Source organism: Chrysochloris asiatica, unplaced genomic scaffold, assembly GCF_000296735.1.
Source record: "Chrysochloris asiatica unplaced genomic scaffold, ChrAsi1.0 scaffold00071, whole genome shotgun sequence".
Taxonomy (NCBI): Eukaryota; Metazoa; Chordata; class Mammalia; order Afrosoricida; family Chrysochloridae; genus Chrysochloris; species Chrysochloris asiatica.
In genome coordinates, this window is record NW_006408589.1 from 6,490,128 (window position 1) to 6,512,205 (window position 22,078).

At 38.5% G+C, this 22,078-nt stretch overlaps 1 protein-coding gene across 1 annotated transcript in view; it reads left to right on the forward strand.

The window, feature by feature from the left end:
• The first annotated feature begins 10,076 nt into the window (after positions 1-10,076).
• FBXW11 (F-box and WD repeat domain containing 11) overlaps positions 10,077-22,078 on the forward strand; it is a 99,067-nt gene continuing 87,065 nt past the window's right edge. Inside the window, exon 1 of the mRNA XM_006864813.1 lies at positions 10,077-10,172. Coding sequence (XP_006864875.1) covers positions 10,122-10,172 — 51 coding nt within the window. The 5' untranslated portion in view covers positions 10,077-10,121. The remainder of the gene's footprint in view (positions 10,173-22,078) is intronic.

The window sequence follows — 22,078 nt, forward strand, 5'->3', positions numbered from 1 at the left end:
CCCTGGTAGCATAGTGGATTATGAAATGGGCTGCTAACCACAAGATCAGCAGGTTCAAATCTACCAGTTGCTTTGTAAGAGAAAGATAAAACTTTCTGCTCCCATAAAGATTTACAGCCACAGAAACCCTATACAGAATTGCTGTGAGTCAAAACCAGCTCGACCGGCACACAGCCCCCACACCACTACCATCAGCCCTTCGTTGGGCTCTGGTATGGCACTGTAGGATAAGTACTGGAATGGCAACTACAAGAGTTTCAGTTCAAATCCACAGCTGCTGTCAGAAGCTCTATACAGGTGTGGTATTGTGGGTTTATGGGCTGGACTGCAAAGTCATTTAAACTGTAAGGTTGGTGGTCCAAGTTCACCAGCTGCTCCTTAGAAATCCTACACAGGGTTGTTATGGGTCAGGACCAACTCGATGGCACTTAATAACAACAACAGCATACAACAGCAAATGTTCTTTCATGAAGCTTTTTGTTTTTTATCCAATCAGTGGGATGTGGTGGAAGGTGGTTGTTGTCAGGTGCCATCGAGTCGGAACCGACTCATAGCGACCCCATGCATAGCAGAACGAAACAAGGTCCGATCCTGGGCCAACCTCACTACCGCTGCCACACTTGACGCCATCAATGATGCCACCTGGCTGATCCATCTCGTTGGGGGGTCTTCCTCTTTTTCTATGACCCTCCACCTTACCCAGCATGACATCCTTCTCCAGCGACTGTTTCCTCCAGACAATATGTCCAAAGTAGGAGAGACGAAGCTTAGCCATATTGGCCTCCAAGGAGCACTCTGGTTGCACTTCTTCCAAAACAGATCTATTGGTTCTTTTGGCAGTCCATGGCACTTTCAGTATTCTCCTCCAACATCACAACTCAAAGGCATCAATTCTTCTACGATCTTCCTTATTCACTGTCCAGCTTTCGCATCAATATGAGGTTATTGAAAATACCATGGCTTGGGTCAGGCGCACCTTAGTCCTCAAGCTGACATCTCTGCTCTTCAATACTTTAAAAAGTTCCTGTGCAGCAGATTTGCCCAATGCAATACGTCATCTGATCTCTTGACTGCTGCTTCCGCGAGTGTTGACAATTGATCCAAGAAGGTTGACAGTAGAAAATAAGGATCCAGACAAATTATGAAAGTTAATTGCTTTTAAACATGTACATCCAAAGCTAAGAACTGGCCCTGTGTCCTTTCTATTGAAACTGAAAGAAATTTACTATTTGTAAAACAAATATGAGAGAAAGTCCTGAAAGTTCTCTAAGAGACTTGTCTTGCTCACTTGTTTTCAGATCATGCTTCACTCCAGCTACCAGAGGGTCATACGTCACCTCTGCTTAAAAGAGTTTAGTGGTTTATCATAGCCTCTAGCAGTTATTGGACTATTAAAAGTTTTTGATCTTTTATTTGAAGAGATTTAAACATTGATAATCTTATTATAGTCTTTGTAGCATAACAAAATTTCACAGTATCTGTACAAATACTCGTGTGTGTACTATTTATTTCCACCTTTAATCATTGGGTTACTGTTGAGCAGATTTCTTTACTCTTTTGACCTTGCTGTGGCAGTCATTTCCCACATGTTCTAGAAAAAAATGGGATCTTTCTTTGTTACTGACTTGAATTGACTTGACTTTGACTTTCTGAAACAGTATGCAAACTGAGTTGCAGAAAGAAATCTTGAGTATATAAATAAAAAAATAGAATGGCACAGCTGGCAAGGATTGGCTGCTTTTAGGTGGTCTGTAACAATTTAAGAGCTGTTGTCCTATGGGCTGAAGTCCCAAGTTCCATAGAGTAGTATAGGAGAGACCTCTGTGGTGTCCCTATCTCTCTTAAGTGTCCCTTGTTGTTGTTGTTAAGTGCTGTCGAGTCGGTTCCGACCCATAGCGACCCTGCACAGGGTTTCCGAGACTGTAAATCTTTACGGGAGCAGAGTCTCATCTTTCTCCCGCGGAGCGGCTATTAGTTTCGAATTGCTAACCTTGCGGTTCGCAGCCTGATTTGTAACCACTACGCTACCACAGCTGCAAGTATTCCTTATCTCACAGTCAATACATTGGCTATTGTTGTTTTTAGGTGTTGTTGGTTGAGTAGTCTCAGAGCAAAACACTGTCTGGTCCTGTGCCATCCTCAAGATTGTTTTTATGCTTAAGCCCATTGCTGCTGCGTGGTGTCAATCCATCTCTATTGGGATCTTTTTTTTCACTGACTCTAATGATTGGAGTTCTGGTGTGGTGCTCTAGGAGAAGCACTAGACCAAAATATCTTTTGAATTGTAAGATCAGTGGTTCATACTCACTGGCTGCTCCTCGGAACCCCTGTACAGGGCTTCTGTAACTTGGAACGGACTGGATGTCACTTACCAATAACAACAACAGCAACAATAAATTAATTGTAGATCTTTGCATAGGATGTGCCATTTCATAGCTCCTTAGCTTTACTTAAGGTTTTTTGCCTGGAATGTCTTTTTTCCCCTGGCTGCTTCCTACTCATCCTTCTTGACTTAGGTCTTCCTCCTCCTTAGGTGGGTTAAGTGTGTGTGTATGTATGTTTAAATTCCATATTCTCAAGATTCCCTGCTGTGAAGGATACAGTAGTTATGTGCCATGGAGTCCGTTCAGACTCGTAGTGACCCTGTGTAGGGTTTCCGAGGCTGTAAATCTTTAAGGGGACCTCATCTTTTCCTGCAGAGTGGCTGATAGGTTCAAACTGCTGACCTTGAGGTTAGCAGCCCGACTCATAACAACTATGATACCAGTAAGTTTTAGGTACTTTTCTATCTGCAGATAAAAGTTTAGGTATTTTTTTTTGTTGTTGTTGTTGTTGTTGTTGAGTGGAACAGTGTGTTTAAATCACTCAGCTCAGTTATCTGAGTGCGTGATGTTAGAAGAGGCATGATACAATTTTGTGGGTGTTACTTTAAAGAAAAAGAATTGAGGAGTGTGTAGCAAGCCTGTGATAGGCAGATTTCTAAATCAGTGACAGGATGGTTACTTAAAAGTACCTCTTTTGGGCAGCTTAAAAAAAATTCTTGCTAATAGTCTTTCATTTTTAACTTGCTTTTACTTCAAATTTTATTATTTTGTTGAGAATATACGCAATAAAACATATTCCAATTCAACAGTTTCTTCATGTACAGCGTAATGACATTGATTGATTATATTCCTGGAGTTATGAAACTACTTTTACTCTACCTTCTGAGCGGTTTCTCATTAACATAAACTCACTGCTTCCAAAGGGTCCTATCTCATCTTTTGAGTTGCTAGTCACAGTTTGATTCAATATAATTCTTTTTTTTTCATGTTTCATTGTGAATCATATGATAGTTTACATGGGAGAACATTAGCTTTACATTCATCCTATCATATATCGTTTCGTTGCCATGGTTACAATCCCCTCCATGCATCATCAACCAAAGGGTATACCCTGCAAGCCCCTCTCCCTCTCTGGGTCTAAAGTTCAATATAATTCTTAAAGAACACAAGGCAGAACTTTTTTTTACTAGTTAAGCTCAACTATTCCTCGGTTTTAAGAAGACTTTAAGGAATATTTTTAGTTTTAATTTCATGATGATCTCAGAGCAATAGTTTCAGGGGCTTATCCATGTCATTTTTTTTTCTCTAGAAAGTGTAGAGTCCATGAGAATTTGAAATTCTGTTGTACGTTATTCTCCTTTTGTATAGGCTTCTTTGAACAGAATGTTCTGTAATGGTAGCCAGGAGCCATCCAGTTCTGGTCCTCATGGCAAAGGAGGTGGTTGTTTACGGAGGCAGTTAACCTCACATTCTATAGTGTAGTAGTATAATGCCATCAAGTCAGTTCTGATTCTTAGTGACCCTGCATAGGTTTTCTAAGGCATGACTGGTGGGTTTGAACAGCCAACCTTCCAGTTAGCAGTCTGGAGCTTTTCCTACAGGGCCACATCAGAACTCCACCTCCTTCTATTCCTGACTCTCCTTCCTCTCTTATTCCACGTGAATAGAACCAATTGTTTTGCCTTCCATGGCTATTTTCTAGTTTTTAAGGAGTCCTGGTGTGGCTCTGTAGATTAAGCAGTGGACTTCAAGGTCGGTTTGAACTGCAAAGTGAGTTTGAACTACAAGGTCAGTAATTCAAATTCACTGGTTGCGCCTCAGAAACCCTATACATAGGGTCACTGAGACTGAAATGATTGGAAGGCACTTAATAACATTAAGACCCCAGGCATTATGCAAGGAACTAAGGTAGAATCTTTTGGATAGCTTTAAAAAGAATTACCTCTTTGAAAAGAGCCAGAGCAGGAAGATTCATAACAATCTCATCTAGAAACAGAGTTAGCTTTTGCAGTTTGTACTTCAAGGCAGTCATTCAGAAGACAATGTGTCTGTAGCCACATTTCCTTTTGATTTGAGGTTCCTATTCAATAAGAAGGAGTCCTGGTGTGTCGCTGTGGGTTAATTAATGCAATAGACTGCAAAATCACTTGAGGCTAGGACTTTTGTCTATCTCTTTTAATATCATTTTTGCTTTTGAAAAATGCTAAAATCTGTTATTTTTTTTTCTTGACTTTATTGAATTAATGTTTCTCAGTGTATTGGCCCTGATTTTGTTTTTTGATTGTACAATGGATGTGACAAAATTTATAAACATTTTCTATGAGCTTTGTTGGCTAATTTTGTTTTCTTTGGCCATGTTGTTGTTGTTAAGTGCTGTTGAGTCGGTTCTGACTCATAGTGACCCTGTAAAGGGTTTCTGAGGAACGGTTGGTGAGTTTGAACTTACATTATAGTTCAAACTGACCATGCAATCAGTGCTTATCCTATAGTGCCACACCAGGACTCCTTGACCATGGTAGTCGTTATGTGCTGTGGAGTCGGTTCCGACTCATAGCGACCCTGTACAGGGTTTCCGAGGCTATAAATCTTTATAGGAGCGGAAAGCCTCATCTTTCTCCTGCGGAACAGCTAGTAGTTTCGAACTGCTGACCTTGTAGTTCACAGCCCGATTCATAACCACTATGCTACCAGAGCTCCTTCCTTGACCATTGTTGTTGTTGTTAAGTACCATTGAGTCGATTCCGATCCATAGCAACTTCGATGTCTGATGCATTAGCCCACAGCGCCACACCAGGACTCTTGACCATAGGACCTACAGATGTCATCAACCTAACTGTGTATTTGCTGTTAATATCAGCACCCTATGTGAATAAGAGGCCTGGTATGGCGCTGTGGGCTAATGCATCAGACTGCAAAGTTATTTGAACTGCAAGGTCGGTGGTTCAAGCTCACTAGCTGCTCCTTGGAAACCTTATACAGGGTCTCTATGGGTCGGAATCAACTTGACAGCACTTAACAACAACAACAATGTAACTAACTTCCTCTTTACTATGAGTAATCCAAAAGGAGAATACTGGTTGGTACATGTGAAATTGTAACAAGCATATCTTGGGGTTTTTCTGTTTCCCTAAAAGGTTTCTCTTAAGTAGCTAGCGCCATTGTGCTCCTGCTGGGTTTCTCTTGAGCTCAGGGCTGAAGTCTCAAGAGGAAGGAGACTTTGGGTGTATTTCTAATAGCTTAATAGATAGGTTGATAAGAATTTGTTAAAATTGGTAAGTTTTTTTGAAACCATGGGTTTCAGGGTGGGTATTCAGACATAGTTTAATAATTCCAATACTTAAAGATAGGAAACACTGTTGTTATGTGCTGTCTAGTTGGTTCTGACTCAAAGTGACCCTGTATAGAGTTTCTGAGGAGTGGCTAGTGCATTTGAACCACTGACCTTTCAGGTAGTCCAGTGCTTATCTTACAGCACCATACCAGGACTCTGTGTTAAAAAGAGGACAGTTCTAATCCTTGAGTCAGAATCAACTTGGTGTCTGTGGGCTTGGTCTTTATCCTTCCCAAATGGATAACAGCACTGGCCTTAAAAGTGAAAGGCCCTGCAAAGACCTGATAGTTGAGACTTCCGATTAGTAGATTTTGGCAGTTGTGTCATGCACCTGCTGGAGTCATGTCCAGGATTCAGTGCTTTTTCCTGTTTGCTAGTCTGAAGCTATGTATGTAGTAGCAAAGTGCTGTCAAGTTGTTTCCAACATAATAGCCCTGTGTAGGGTTTCCAAGGAGCGGCTGGTGAGTTTGAACTGCTGATCTTGAAGTTCAAACTGACCTTGCAATCCAGTGCTTATCCTACAGTGCCACACACACAAAAAAAACGCTCTTTGCCCAGCCCAGGGCTGAAATTCTAGTTCCAGGCCAGCACTTCTGCTGTAACTTTGGACAAGTAAATTAAGTGAATTCTTTTATCTCTTTGAGCCAGCATTTCGTTTTCTGAAACTGGGAAAGGTAAAGTAATATGTATTACATGGGATTATTGTGAAAATGTGATATCATTGTGTTTAGCACAGTGCTGGTACATAGCAGATCCTTAATATTTACCTCATAGATATTGTAAAGATAAATTCTTAGAAATCAAACCCTCATAATATAAATTTAAGCCTCCTTTCCTTATTATACAAGTTCAACACCAAGATTTAAATGCTTGTAGCATGAATAGTGTGAAATTACTAATTAGAAAAATTTATGTTAATTATTTTCCATATTTTAAAAAAAGCATTGATTATTTCATTAGATGGTTAAAAAATGGAAAAATCATTATTTTTCTTCTTTGGGCTTTACTTCTGAATTCAGAGGTAGAGATCGAACTGAATAGTTTTTAAGGTTATTTTCAGTTTTTCACACTGATTCTTTAATTTCTTGAATGTGAAAAATTCTTTTATAAAGGAAAGTTTTAGATCCTAAGTTATTAACTGAATTTCCTCAGGGTATAATACTTGATGCCTGTATGGCTTTTATCCTTTGTTTTTGTTAGGGCTGTTGAGTCGCTTCTGACTCATAGTGACCCTGTGTAGGGTTTCTGAGGAGCAACTGGTCAGCTTAAACCACCAACCATGTGGTTAGCAGTCCAGTGCTTATCCTACAACATCATACCAGGGCTTCTCAGAGGCAAATATATATATTATATCTTGTAGAGGGAACCGGTTTTTCCTGAATAAATGAAAGCCGATTTGCAAGTGAGCGTTGATATTAATTTAGTATTAGTTATAGATGTAAACCTTAAACTCTTTCCTGGGATCTGAATGAGCCTATGATTTGGATAACTACAAAGATTTAGAAAAGGAAATATTAAAATAAACCATGAAGGTGTTGGGAGTTTATTTAAATTAGATGTAATAAAATATGCAATGTGGCTGAGCTTTTCACTGTCCATTCACTCTTTTTTTTTTATTAAATGTTTTTATTTTGGATTGAGTGAAAGTTTACAGGGCACATCATCAGTTTCACATTCAACCATTCATATAGCTTGTTTCATTACATTGATTATTATCCCCTCCATATATCATCAGTTAACAGTGTTTCTCTCTATCCTCTTTAGCTTTTTTTTTTTTGGGGGGGGGCATTCACTCTTGATACCTGCTGATATAAGTATTCTTTTAATAAGTTTATGCGAGTATCTTTGGACTCGTGTTATGGCTCTGTAGGATCAACACTGGCATGCTAACCACAAGGTCAGTAGTTCAAACTCACCAGCTGCTCCTTAGAAACCCTATACAGGGTTGCTGTGAGTCGGAACTGACTCAGGCAATTAACAACACCCGGAGTATCTCTGAATACAGTTGCTATAGTGGAAAGAAAGTAAATTTATTTAGAGTCAGACAAGACTAATTTCTGGCCCTAGGTCTGCTTATCAATTAGCCTTGTTTTCTTGCAACTTGGAGAAGTTGCTGTTTTAACAAACCAAGTTCTTATTGCCTGATTTTTGATATCCTATCTGTAAAATGGGAATAAAACCCATCTTCAAGTGTTATTAGGGGTTTCAGGGTAAATGCTCCTCAACTGACTGAAAACTTGGTGGTTGGAATCTGCTGTGGGTCCTTGGAAGAAAGTCCTGTCAATCTGCTTCTCAAAGACAGCAGCCATTGAAAACCCAGAGCATGGCTCTCCTCTGACACTCATGGGGTTGCCACGACTTACCAGAAGCTCAATAAATGGCAGTTACTTTTATTATATTATACAGACATTTATTTAGCATTTTCTGTGCTTGGTTCTTTCTGTATGTATTGAGGTAACAAAATATGTATGCCTAGAGTAGTTTAAGGCGCTCTGGTAGTATAGTGGTTACGAATCAGGTTGTGAACCGCAAGGTCAGCAGTTTGAAACTACCAGCTGTTCCGCAGAAGAAAGATGAGGCTTTCTGCTCCCGTAAAGATTTACAGCCTCAGAAATTCTGTACAGGGTCGATATGAGTCGGAACCGACTCCACGGCACATAACCAACACAGAGTAGTTTTGGTACACTTTTGTATTGTCTATAAGTTTCAGAGTTAAAGGACAGACTGGAAATATATGACATGCTCTTTGTTATCAGAAAACTGCTCAATTTATTTTTTTTGTTTGGTTCTTTTGGTTATGTATTCTTCACATGCCTTTTCTAAGTAATTAATACTGTAGTTACATTATAGGTGAGATGCAATAGTAAGTGGCAGATGTTGGATAGTAACTTAAGTTTGTCTGATTTTAAGCAAAGCTTGTCTTTTTAAACATTGCGGTTGGAATGAACTTAGCCACCAAAAGAAAACTCTTTTGAGAATGAAAGCTATGCTGGGACAAATGCAAACTAGGACTGTCTCTGGCAAAGGAGGATGTTTGGTTATACTTATTATAATTAGAATGAACAAGAAATTTTTAAGTCTAAGCCTCAGTATTTTAGTGTTTTTTGTTTTTTAAAAAATTTTTTTTGGTATTTTCTTTTAGTTCAAACACTCACTTTCAATAATTTTTCAAGATTATTGACTTTAAGATCTTAGATCTGAAAAAGTATTTTTTGAATACCATAAATAATTAATGGTCATTTAAATATTGTTTGTACTATATATATATATATATACACACACACACACATATACATACACACACACACAGTCCTGGTGTGGCACTATGAGTTTATGCTCTGGACTGCAAATTTGGTTTGAATAGCAAGGTCGGCATTTCAAGCTCACCAGCTGCTCCTCAGAAACCTTATACAGGGTCATTATGGGTCAGAATTGACTCGGTGGTACTTAACAACAATGACATATATATTCATTAGCATTTTTTTCTTTTGGAAAAATTGCCTTAATACTGGCAAACTTTGAAAAGAGGAATGGGAAAGGGTAAATGAAATAAATAAGCTTGTAATTTTTAGTCATGCCAGATGAGCTTTGTTAACAGAAAGTCCTAAATGAAAGCATGCCATTTCAAAGTTTTTTCCTTTGGGAAGGCAGAAGTGTGGATGACACTTAAAGCCAGATATGTTTTTAATCCGCTTCCATTGCCTGTATCTGTCACTCTTATATCATTCATCTTTCCTGTTCATTTTAACTTATGTTTCCAGGTTTCCTGTAATTTTATTTTGGGGAAGTACAAACCTGTACTCATATAATAAAAGTTGGAGTAATTGGGGTTTTTACAACAGAGGCATCATCATAGTCTTGTGGAAAGAATGTGAGTTTTGGTAGCACACTAATCGGGGTTTGAATTCTGGCTCTACCCTCATTTGCTATGTGTCCTTGTGCAAAATCACTTACCTTCTGAGCTCCTTACACTGTAGCAAACATATGTAAAGTGCCTGGCACATAGTAGGTTCATATACAATAATGGTGTCTATGATTAAATGAAAGAGACCAGAAATCATTGCTTTTATGATGTGATAGTCACAGTCTCACCACTAATCTTGTTTTGCACTCAAACTTTCACAGTTCCCTTGAATGGGTTTTCATTTAAACATTCTCTTTTCTCCCTCTTGTTTCTGTCCACTGTATCCTGAGAAATTAGTGTTGGCCACAGAAACTTCCTTTCCAGAGGGCAGAAAGTGGGCCCCTCTCCAAAGGTTTCTGTAAACTATTATAACTAGGTCTACCCCTGAACTCCAGACTGCCAAGGGTGCATATTCCCTGCCCCAACTAACCTTCCAGTTGCCTGTGTGAAGGGGTGATTTGTTGCGGCCTCTAACTGCTTCTTCTCTTCCTTCCTTTTTGTCATCCTGCAGTGTTCTGTGCCAAGGTCTTTGTGGCTAGGCTGCGCCAACCTGGTAGAGAGCATGTGCGCACTGAGTTGCCTGCAGAGCATGCCCAGTGTCAGATGTCTCCAGGTGCCTCTCTTCTTTCTTGTTGTAAATGTGTTTTTTTACGTATGCCATGAACATTTGTTGAAACTTGCAGTAGTGTGTTTAATCCAATGTTAAGTCTGCTAAATGTTCTGTGTAACCCTCTGCTTTCCTCCAGCCTGGGTGCCCCACATGGAGGAGTTAGTACCTAGAGGGGCCTTTGGGCCTCTCTCAGCAAAATGGATCTTTGACTGGGCCCTGCCCTGTCTCCCCTTATCTGCTCCTGCTTTTTATCCCTTCTACCCCCACACCCACTCCTGACCTTGAGCTTATGATTCTCATGCTTAATAGTTAGTTGTGCATGTGTCCCCCAAACTTGACATTTTCCATTTGTTGAGGAGGGAATTAAAGTGATAATTTTTTGATTTTGAAACATCCTTTTGACCTGCTTTCTCCCATTCCCCTTCAAAAATAGTATAAGTCTCAACTTGAGGTTTATAAAGATCACAGCTTTATGCTACCTGTAACAGTCAGTTTGGGTCACTTCCCAAAGGTCAAATCTGACACCTATTTACAGGTTCTCCCAATTTTTCCAGGCCGAGGCCGGCAGAGAATTCCACAGATAAAGTAAAACTTTTGGGGACTGGGGCTGGGGGGCTGGGTTGCTCAGGAAAAACTGGTAGTAGGAGTGCATCTGAACAACCCTAACTTGTTGGGATGGATTCTAGGAGTGCCAAGGCAGAAAATACAAAACATTGTACTTTTATTTGGGCTACTCTGTTTAGAGAAAGCATGTGTTTAATTAAGTATGGTTTTAGTAGCAATACTCAGTTTTCTTCACTCAGTGTATTCTAGGCAGTTTGATATTATCTTTAAAAAGTATTATTAAATTCCTGGCATCCTGTAGAGACTGCTCTGTTGTAGGAAAATGGTGTATAGTTAGGAGATGAGTAGAAGGCTATTATTGATGGCATGGATGACTTTACTGTTCTCAAGGTTATCTTTCTATTCATGTTTACAATCTCTAAATGGAGCTGGAGAGCCAGGAAGGAGGAAACTTTCCTTCATTTTGGGGTCATGCATTTTAATTATTTACTTATTTGTTGGCAAGCATTCTGAGTAGCATTGGCATGGTTATTGATTAAATTTGCTTTATTTAGAAAACAGTACTGGAACCTCACTATAAAATACCTGTAGAGTGAATTCAGTATAAGGCTGAGTTGTCATAGATTCTGTTTGAAAAGATGGATTAACAACTCTTAGGGTCCAATAATGGATGTTTGAAGGAAACTCAGTATAATGAATCTTTAACTTGGAACAAGCCGCTTCCTGAATACAATGTGACTAACAAAATGTTCTTGAAATGGCAGACATTATTACATGTGCTCTCCTTGTTGCCATATGGACATTGGCATTATAGTAATAGTATACTTCTTTGTGTTTGTTTTTCTGAAAATGCTTATTTGTATGTTAGAGCTACTAAGTTTCATGGGCTGGTCCACCCCTCCACCCCCCAATCTGAAATTTTAAGCAGGAATTTTAATTATAGTTCTTATTATGGTCTAGGAGTGCTGATTCTCTTGATTTCATTCACTTAAAATTAATTGACCAATGGAAGACATTATTCAATTTATTTTAGTAATTGACTATTATGAACTCTTTGGAGGTGGGGGATGAGTGGGAGGAAGTATTGGTTCCTACCTTGTTGAAAATGGAAAGCTAGATGTGTTTAACATTTCTTTGACTCATCTTTCCCAGTAAAAGTCATATATGAGATAAAATTGGAGCTTTCGCCTTTATTGGCTCTTATTTCAGTGAGTGGAGCAGTTTTGTTTCTAAGACATATGTAGGGGATTTCTTTTTTTAAAACCTAGGTTTTTATTTTCCCTGGTACATAATTAAGGGTATACAACATAATTAAATAAAATGTGTGTTTAGTTGATTGTACTGGCACATCGTTATTCAGCATTGTTTCATGTCTTTGGAAAGTTAATATGTAATAATGAACATGGAAAACTACCTTCCTCTCCACTCACTTGGTTTATATATTATTTTAATGCCAGTATTCTTTCTCTCTACCTCCAGTCTTCATATAGTGCAAAAGTTAAGTGACTTAATTTGGTTTGGGGCTTTCAAAGGATAGCTGTTTTCTTTCTTGTTACATGTTTGTTCTGTCACAAAGAAAATTCTTTCTTAACATTGTTACCTAAGGAAACTCCAATAGTTTGGTCAGTGGTTTGAACCCACTAGGTGCTCCCTGGGGAAAAGTGAAGATTTTGCTTCCTTAAAGAGGTACAGTCTAAGAAACCCTAGGGAACAGTCCAGGTCTGTCTTACAGTGTCACCGTAAGTTGCCATGGACTCAGTGAGTGGAAAAGCAAAGAAATAGGCCATTCTAGTCTCTGCCATTTGTGAAAAGGTTATCAGGTACTTGAAAACAAAAACAAAAACCTGTCACCACAAACTGTACTTGGTGCTTCACATACATTTCCTTATGACCACCCTGAGGAAAGCGTTATTTTTATTTTTCAGATGTGGACACCTTTGTGTCTCAAAGGTGATATGTGTGATTTGACCCACATTAATATTTACCTAGCTGCTAGTGGTGGAATTCCTGGGTGGGTGCAAACAGTTAAATGCATGGCTGCTAACCCAAAATTAATGGTTTGAAACTACTCAGAAGTACCTTGGAAGAAAGGACTGGTAATCTGTTCCTCCTAAAATCAGCTTGAAAACCCAGTGGAACCAGTTCTGCCCTGAAAAACATGGGCTTGAAGACAACTTTTTTTTTTTTTTTAAGTGATGGAGTTTGTATTTGTGCCCAAGATTTTACCTGATTCCAAAACTGGTTATCTGTCTTCTGTAAAAGAATGCCACTATTTCTAGATTTTTCCACCTTATTTTTATTTGTGGACACATGTACAATTTCGGCTTAGTGTTTAGCTTGTTTAGTCTTAATTTTTTTATTTGAAAAGAAAAACCTACCAAATAGCTATAGAAAAAGGGGAAAAAAAAATCCTTTTGTTAAAACAAGTCCTCCTGAATCTTAATGCTGGTGTAGCTCCTGAATGGTCTTTGTGTAAATTTAATTCTATGAATGTTTACTGAGCAGTTGCTATGTACCAGGGCTCATACAGATGTTGGGCATGTAAAGGTGAATAATGCAGACTTGTTCCCTGCTCTAAAAGAGTTAGTTGTGGTATTAAGGACATAGCTATCTCTTAGCTGAAGTGATCTGAGTGAAGCAGAACTGTGAACGAAAATCCAGACATCCACAAACTCAGTCCAAGTGGATATGTGTGTGTAAATTAGCCAAACCTATGCTGACTTGCAAAGTTGGCTGTTCAAACCCACCAGGTGCTCACTGGAAATCCTATGCAGTGTCGCTGTGAGTTGGAACTGACTTGATTGCACTTAGCAACAACATACATATGTGCTTTAGAAAAATAAAAATGTGAACCAGTTTAAAGTAGAATTAGTTCTCTACGTTTTAAAGTACAATTTTCTAGAACAGTTAAACTATAATTATCTGACTCTCTGAACAAGCTGCACTGAATCAAATCTCATTTGGTTCAGATACCCATATGCAATCAGTTGATTGTTATGTCAGATAATCAAGAGTTCAAACTATGTAGAGTATTAATTTGCCAAAAGGAATGTCAGTGTCAGTGTTAGTGATAGCACAGTGAAACCTGTGAGAGCCCAGACTCCATGAGACTGCCTTTGTTTTTCCCGGTCTTGCAGTTTTACCACTTTTTTTGCTGCTCTCGGAAGACTTCCACCTCACACAGGTTACGGCTTTCATTTTCCACTTTGTGTGTTAACCCCTAGGCACTTGTTGTCAAGTGCCATCAAGTCATTTCCAACTCATAGTGAGCCTGTGAAGAGTCCCAACATTTCTATATATATGCTATACTTCAGAGGGGGAAAAAACACATTCTACTCCTCCCACCAAAACAAACAAAAACCCACCTTTTCTATTGAGCATGGGGATTTGTCATCTCTTGTTGATTATCTTGTTGCACTCTGGTGCTGGAGTCTGTAAAGTTCTATGTACATTAATAAGCAAAGTTTTATTTTCTCTTTATAAAATACAGTTATCAAAAACAAAACAAACCAGCTGGTAACCTCACCATCCGGAAACAGTGTTTGTTGCTATTTTAGGGCCTGTCTTTCTCCTGCCTTTTTGTCAGGGAGAAATCTAATGCATTGTGCAGGTTCTGGATGTGATTCTGGTGGTGATGTTTTAAGTGTTCCATGGAACCTCCAAGTTTGACTGTGGGATCATTGTTGTTGTTAAAGTGCTGTTGAGTTGGTTCTGACGCATAGTCACCCTGTTTAGGGTTTCCAAGGAGCAGCTGGTGAGCTTTAACTGCCAGCCTTGCGTTCAAATGACTTTTCAGTCTAGTGCACCAACTCACAGTGCCACACCAGAGGGGTTAAAGAGGGCCTGATATGGTTCTCCTCCCCCAAGATAGCTCTGGATTGCTCTGGGCTCTCAGTAAGTGTAAGAGTCAGTTAGTTACAAACGTCTACTATGGAAATTTCCAGACATATGTAAAAATCAGGATAATCATTTCAACAGTTTTCAAAGTTACGATATTCTTAGTTCAACTTTTCCCCTTCCTCCAACATTGTTGTTTTCTGGGGCATTTAAAAGTAAATGTAAGACAGCTTAATTAAAAAAAAAAAACCAAAAAAAGGAAAAACTTTTGCAAATCAGTTTTCTTTTTTTAAAAGTTTTTGTGAATTGGTTGATAGTTTACATGGGAAAACATCAGCTTTACGTTCATCTTATCATATTTCTTTTCATTGCACTGATTGCAGTCCCCTTCATGCATCATCATTCAACACATTTGTTTCCATTCCCTCAGATTTTTTTGGATGTACACTGAAGCACTCGGAAATATACAACAATTTAAACAACCAAAGGGCACACCCTTCAAGCTTGCCCTCCTGACTGTCAGCACACAATTCCTTTCCCTCTCTAGTCCAGGGTCCCCAGTCGCTCCATCTCTCCACGTCACTGTCTCTGCCTCCATCTCCGGTGTCACTGCTTCTCTGGATAGGGTCCCGCACTTCGCTCTTCTTCCTTGATGGTCACAGGGTCCTCTGCTCCTGGACTGCAAGATCAACCGCTCCACTCCTTTTGTTACAAAACATCTGCCATTACATTTGCAACACTCACAAATCAGTCCTGATAGCAGTTATTCACTACTGAACCAGAAGAGTCTTATCCTCATTTCCTTTCACCAGCTCTTGGCAAATCATTCTTTTATGTCATGATTGAAAAAGTTTTAAAGTTCAAAAAATAAAAGACAACACTGATCACTGAAAGTTATAAAGGGTGATGTTAAGCTTCCTTTGACGCCAGGCTTCACTTCTAGAGAATTACTTACCAGTTATTCTTAAAAGAAAACACAAAAAGGAAGCCATGATACAAATTTATTTTTCAGTTAGTATCTTTAAAAATTAATACATTAATCACCTTTGCATCTCAGCATATAAAATTTACTTCTTTTTTTTTTTTGTAGCTGCGGTAGTATTCTATCATGTTGCTTTATCATTAATATAGATATCTATATAGCTGTATAACCAGCTTTCTATTGATGGAACTTTGTTGCTCAGTGCTGTCAGGTTGGTTCGGACTCATAGTGATCCTGTATAGGGTTTCTGAGGCTGAAAATCTTTGCTGGAGCAAAATCTCATTTTTTTTACTGTGGAGCTGCTGGTGAGTCTGAACCATCAACCATGTGGTTCACAGTCCAGAGCTTATCCTTAGTGGAACTTGGTTGTTGTTCAGTGCTATACGGTTTTTGAAGAGCAGCTGGACGTGATTTTTTAAGCTGTATTGAGTTGGATATCATTGTAGCTAAATCTTTTTTTTTTTTTTTTAAATGTTTTGTGAATTATGTGATAGTTTACATGGGAGAACATTAGTTTTACATTCATCCTACTGTATATTGTTTCATTGCCATGATTACAATCCAGTCCATGCATCATCAACCAACCAAAGGGCATATCCTGCAAGCCTGCCTGCCCCCACCTCCACCCCCCAACGGTTGTCAGCACACAGCCCCTCACCCTCTCTGTGTCTAAAGTCCCCAGCTGCTCCATCTCTCCACATCATTGTCTCTGCCTCCATCTCAAGCATCATTGCTTCTCTGGGTAGGGTCCTGTTCACTGCTCTTCTCACTTGATGGTCCCAGGGACCTCTGCTCCCAGACTGAAAAGTTAATCACTCTCCTCCTTGTGTAGCTAAATCTTTTATGTTTGTACTTCTGTGGTTCTTTCCTCAGAACAAGAATAATGCACTTGGGGTTGCTAAGTTGCACTGTTTAGAGGCTAGAGCAAATTACATTTCTGTAAGTATGAGACTGGTGTGGCGTTGTGCTGTAGGTTAATGCGCTGGACTGCAAGGTTGGTTTAAACCACAAGGTCGGCTGTTTAGGCTCACCAGCTGCTCCTTGGAAACCCTATACTGGGTGGCTGGCTATGAGTTGAACCGACTCACAGCACTTAACAGCAACAGCACAGCATGTGTGAGACATTCCTTTTTCTTATGTCCTGTCTGACAGTGGATATCTTAATTTTGTGTTCTTTGTTATTTTGAAAGGTCATTGATTGTTAGTGAGATGGAATCTATTTACCATTTCTATTTCTTGTTTTATAAGTTATCTCTTTAGCCTTTCTCTATATTTTTTTATTTTTCTTAAAATTGTGATTAGTTTACAGAGCAAATTGGCTTTCTGTTCAACTATTCATACACATTTGTTTTGTGACATTGATTGCAATCCCTACAGTATAACATCATCACTCTTCCCACTTGCTCTGTGTGTTTACTGTGTTCATTCCTTTTTTCCTCTCTTCCTTCTGAGCTTTATCCCTGACAAATGCTGTCCTTTTGATCTCATATGGCTGATTGTTCTAAGGAGTGTGTACCGCCCTGGTATTATTGTTGACCATATAGGCCTTTCCAGTATGATACCCTGGACCACAGGGTCAGTTTGAGCTTCAGGGTCGGCAATTCAAACCCACCAGCTTCTCCTCAGAAACCCTATACAGGGTCTCTATGAGTCAGACAGGACTCAACAGCACTTAACAACAGCAACAACAACAAATCCTTTGATTGAAAGTTGAGCCACGAAAAGGAGTTCAGTCCCAGATTTGCAGTGTGTCTAAGGTCTTGGGGGTACTACATTTTACTATGGATGGCTTTATTTGTTTTTAAAAACGGATTTGTAGAAACTATTTTTACCTGTTAAGTATAATAATGCAAACTTTTTTTTTGCAAATACTTCCATAGTATGACATTTACCATCAGTTTTGTTTATAATACTTTTGCCATAAATAAAGTTTAGAAAGAAAATTTCAGTTTCGTGAACTTACTCCTTTTCCTATATATAGTTTTCATCCCAAGATTATACATTCCTCTTACAGTTTTGGCATTGTATTTTGTATTTAAATCTGTCAGTCTGTAGTTTAATTTACTATATGCTGTGGATTAGAAAGCTATTTCTTTCTAAAATATTCAGTGGTTTTTTCTGAATCCTATCTATTTATCTCACTTTCCCCTACTGCTTGGAAATTATATGTGTATATTTCCCTTCCTTGTTTACCATGATACCTACTCACAAGCTTTTCTTCACTTACCATCAATGATCAGCTGTAGGGCTACTGACCCATGCTGTCTTTTACATATAGTTATTTGTCATGTTAATGATAGGCTTTGAAAGTTAAGCATGAAACAAAACGAGACCATTAATATTTCCCTAAAAGGTAATTTTTTTCTTTTCTTACTCTTGTTATTTGAAATTGCTTTATCATTTCAGTGTCATGTTTTCTGGAAACAGTGAGGGTAATGACTTAGTGATCTAAGAATTTGAAACAGCATGTAATTAATAATTTAGAGTAAGTTCTAATGATAGCACAAACCTGGCATATAATACTAGCACATACATTCCCAATGGAAGAGAACTTCTGCTGTGGAATAATTAAAACTATGCCGTGTTTAATTAACTGTGAATAATTTAAAGTTTCTAAAATAATGTATGCAACGGATAAGGTACAATAGTCAATTTGAGGTTAGGGAAGCTGGTAAATGGAATTCAGGGCACATAAAAAATGTCTTTTTATTTTTGGGTTGGGGGAATATGTCACATAACTCATGCCATGGACATTTATTATGTTCAATGTAAAAATGATGATTTTATTTATGTTGATTAATGCTTACTGTTTATTTTGCTTATGATGATACCACCATTTCATTGCAAACATTTTAAACAGTTCTTGTTGTTACATGCTGTCAAGTCTATTCTGACTCACTAGCGACCCTGTATAGGGTTTCCAAGGAGCAGCTGGTGAGTTTGAACCACCAACCTTGCAGTTCAAACGACTTTGCAGTCTGACGCATTAGCTCACAGTGCCACACCAGGACTCCTATTTTAAACACTAAATTATAAACAATGAAACGAACTCATCAGCCATCATCTCACTTCATTGGTGCCCATTCTTTTTTTCTGACATTTTATTTCTTTATGTGTGTGTGTTGTTAGATGCTGTGGAGTCAGTTCCTACTTATAATGACCATATGTACAAAAACAATGAAACACTGCCCGGTCCTGCTCCATTCTCACAATTATTATGTTTGAACCCACTGTAGTCATTGAATTCGTCTCTCTGAGGGTTTTCCTCTTTTTCACTGACCCTCTGTTACCAAACATGATGTTTGTCTTCGAGGACTGGTCCCTCCTGATAACATGTTCAAAGTACAGGACATGAAGTCTCGTCATTCTGGCTTCTAAGGCACATTCTAGCTGTACTTCCAACACAGATTTGTCTGTTCTTCTGGCGTCCATGGTACTTTAAATATTTTTCTCAAACACTATTAACACAAATGTATCAATTCTTCTCTGGTCTTCTTTATTCATTGTCTGGCTTCCACATGCATATTATGTGACTGAAAACATCATGATTTGTTTCAGGTGCACCTTAGTCCTGAAAGTGATATTTTTTGAATCTTTAACACTTTAAAGAGCATTTTTATGCAACAGTGCAGCACATTGTATGATATCTTCACAGCTGTTTTCCTGGGTGTTGATTGTGGATCCTAGTAAAAGAAAATCCTTGACAACTTCAATATTTCTTCCATTTATCATGGTATTGCTTATTGTTCCAGATGCCAGAGTTTTTGTTTTCTTTATGTTGAGTTGTAACCCATACTGAAAGCTGTAGTGTGTGATCTCTACCAGCAAGTGCTTCAGGTCCTCTTCATGTTCAGCAAACAAAGTTGTGTAGTGAGTCTCCCTCCAATCCACATTTGTCTTCTTCCAGTCCAGCCTCTCTGATTATTTGTATAGCATATAGATTGAGAATAGTGAAGGGTTACAACTTTCCTGGTTATAACCCACACAATATCTCCTTGTTCTCTTCCAAAGCTTCCTCTTGGTCCACACAAGCATAATTAAGTGTTCTGGAATTCCCATTCCTTAGAGTGTTAGCTATAATTTGTTATGATCCACACAGTTGAATGCCTTTGCATAGTCAATAAAACACAGGCCAACATCTTTCTGGTACTCTCTTGCATTCTGCCCAGATCAGTCTGATGCCAGCAATTATATTCCTTGTTCCACATCCTCTTGTGAATCCTGCTTGACTATGACAATTCCCTGTTGATATACTGCTGCATCTATTTTTAAATTACCTTCAACAAAATTTTACTTGCTGGGAAGCACAAAGAACTAATAAAAATTACCCTTTGTTTAATTTTTATTATTCAGCCATTAGCTGTTTATTATGTTCTTACTATGACAAGCATTGTTACGGGTACTGGGAATGTAGGAGTTCATGAGAGACAAAAAGCTGTGTTCTCTTGGACCCAAAAGGATGAGTCAGAAATAATCTGCACTACGGTTATATTAAAATGCATATCCACAGCCGATGACACCATTGAGCATGCACATGAAATGTTTCTGTTGAATAGACGAGTGACAGTGATTATGTAGCAAATCATCTGCAGATCAGCCATAGCTCTTTCTATGAAATAATCCACGGAGTACTTGGGTTTAAAAAAATTTGTGCGAGATGGGTACTGAAACAATTCATGTAAGAGCGTAAACAGAATCATTTGGACATCTGCAAACAGAGTTTGAACCTGTACTGGAAGGAAGGTGAAAGTTTCTTTAAAAAAAAAAATAAAATAAATAAAAAAGAATTGTTACTGATGACGAGACATGGATTCATCTCTACCAGTCTGAGAGTAAACAGCTGAGTGTGGAATGGAAACATCCATAGTTGCCAACCAAGAAAAAGATCAGAAGTCAACCGTCAACCGGAAAATTGATGCTTACCGTTTTCTGGGATTCTTAATGATCCGTATTAGAACACTATCTGGAAAAAGGTTGAACAATCAACAGATGCTCACTGAAGAGCTGAAGCCTAAACTTCAGATGAAACGCAGAGGACATGGAGATCTTGCATGACAATGTATGTCCGCGCACTTCTGCCGACACTGTACAAAAACTTGGTTTTGAGGTATTAAAGCATCCTCCCTATAGACCTGATCTTGCTCCATCAGACTTCAGCCCTTCAAGGACAAAGGTTCATCTCTGATGAAGATGTGAAGACATTGTGGCTCATAGTTCAGCCTAAAACATTTTTTTAATAAGGGAGTACAAAAGTTTGTTTGACAGATGGACAAAAGTGTATTGAAAAGTAAGGAGATTATGTAAAAAATGATGTATATATCTTTTATGAAAATTGATTAAAATAAAGTCTATAGCTTGAGTGTGGATAATTTTAACTCATCCTTGTATATTACAGTAAGGAAAGATAAATGAAATACACACAATGTTAAATGGTAATGAGTACTACCGAAATAAAGAGTGGCAGGGTGATGAGGTACACCAAAGTTTGGGGAAAGATTTCTTTTAAATATGATTAGGAAAAATCTCATTGAGAAAATGGAACTTGAGCAAAGATGTGAAAGAAATGAGCGATGCAGTTATTTGGGGGGAAAAGAATTCCAGAGTGGCTACTGTGTAATGGAGTGTGGACTGAAAAGGAGAGTAGTAGTAGATGAAGTCAGAGAGGCCAGGAGAGAGGGTGGGGTTGTGTAGGGTTGTAACACCTGCTGGATTTTGCCTTTTATTTAGCATGCTATAAGAGGATTTTGCATGCTCATTGGAGGATTTTGACCAGAGGAGTTGTCTTTCTGATTAATGTTGTAACAGAATTACTGTCTGTTGTGTAGTTAACATAAGGAAGAGGTGGAAACAGACCAGTTTGTAAATATTCAAGCAAGGTGGGAGATCTTAATAAGATGGTGGCTGGGACTAGATAGATAGCAATGCAGAGAGAGAAGTAGACATTCTGGGTATATTTTAAAGATAAAACTTTGAAACTTTTCTGAGGTTGTATTATTTTGATATATTTCCTTCTGTATATAACAAATACAGTCTTGTTAGTAATTTAGCTGCCCTTTTTTCTGCTTGCTAATCTTTTTCATAAAAAAGGGTTTAAACATGACTGTATGACTGACATACTCTGATTAAACCATGTTGGATTGACTCCTGTTCTCTTTAAATTTCCCCAAATAACTTTCATGGGATGAATTCTTAGAAGCTCAGATAGTAATTCAGAGTATAAACATTTGAAGAGAGCAGTCTTAATTGCTTTAATGGAGTCCTGGTGTGGTGCTGCTGGTTAGGGTTAATGCACTGGGCTGCAAAGTTGGTTTGAATTTCAAGGTTGGTGGTTCAAGCTCAGCATTCGCTCCTTGGAAATCCTATACAGGGTTGCTGTGGGTCCGAACTGACTGGATGGCACTTCATAACAACAAGAACAACATCTGGTTTAAGGATAGTTCTAAGTTTGATTGAGTGACTGTGGAGAGGCCAAACTTTGAGTTGTTATTGTTGTTAAATACCATCGAGTTGGTTCTGACCCATAGCG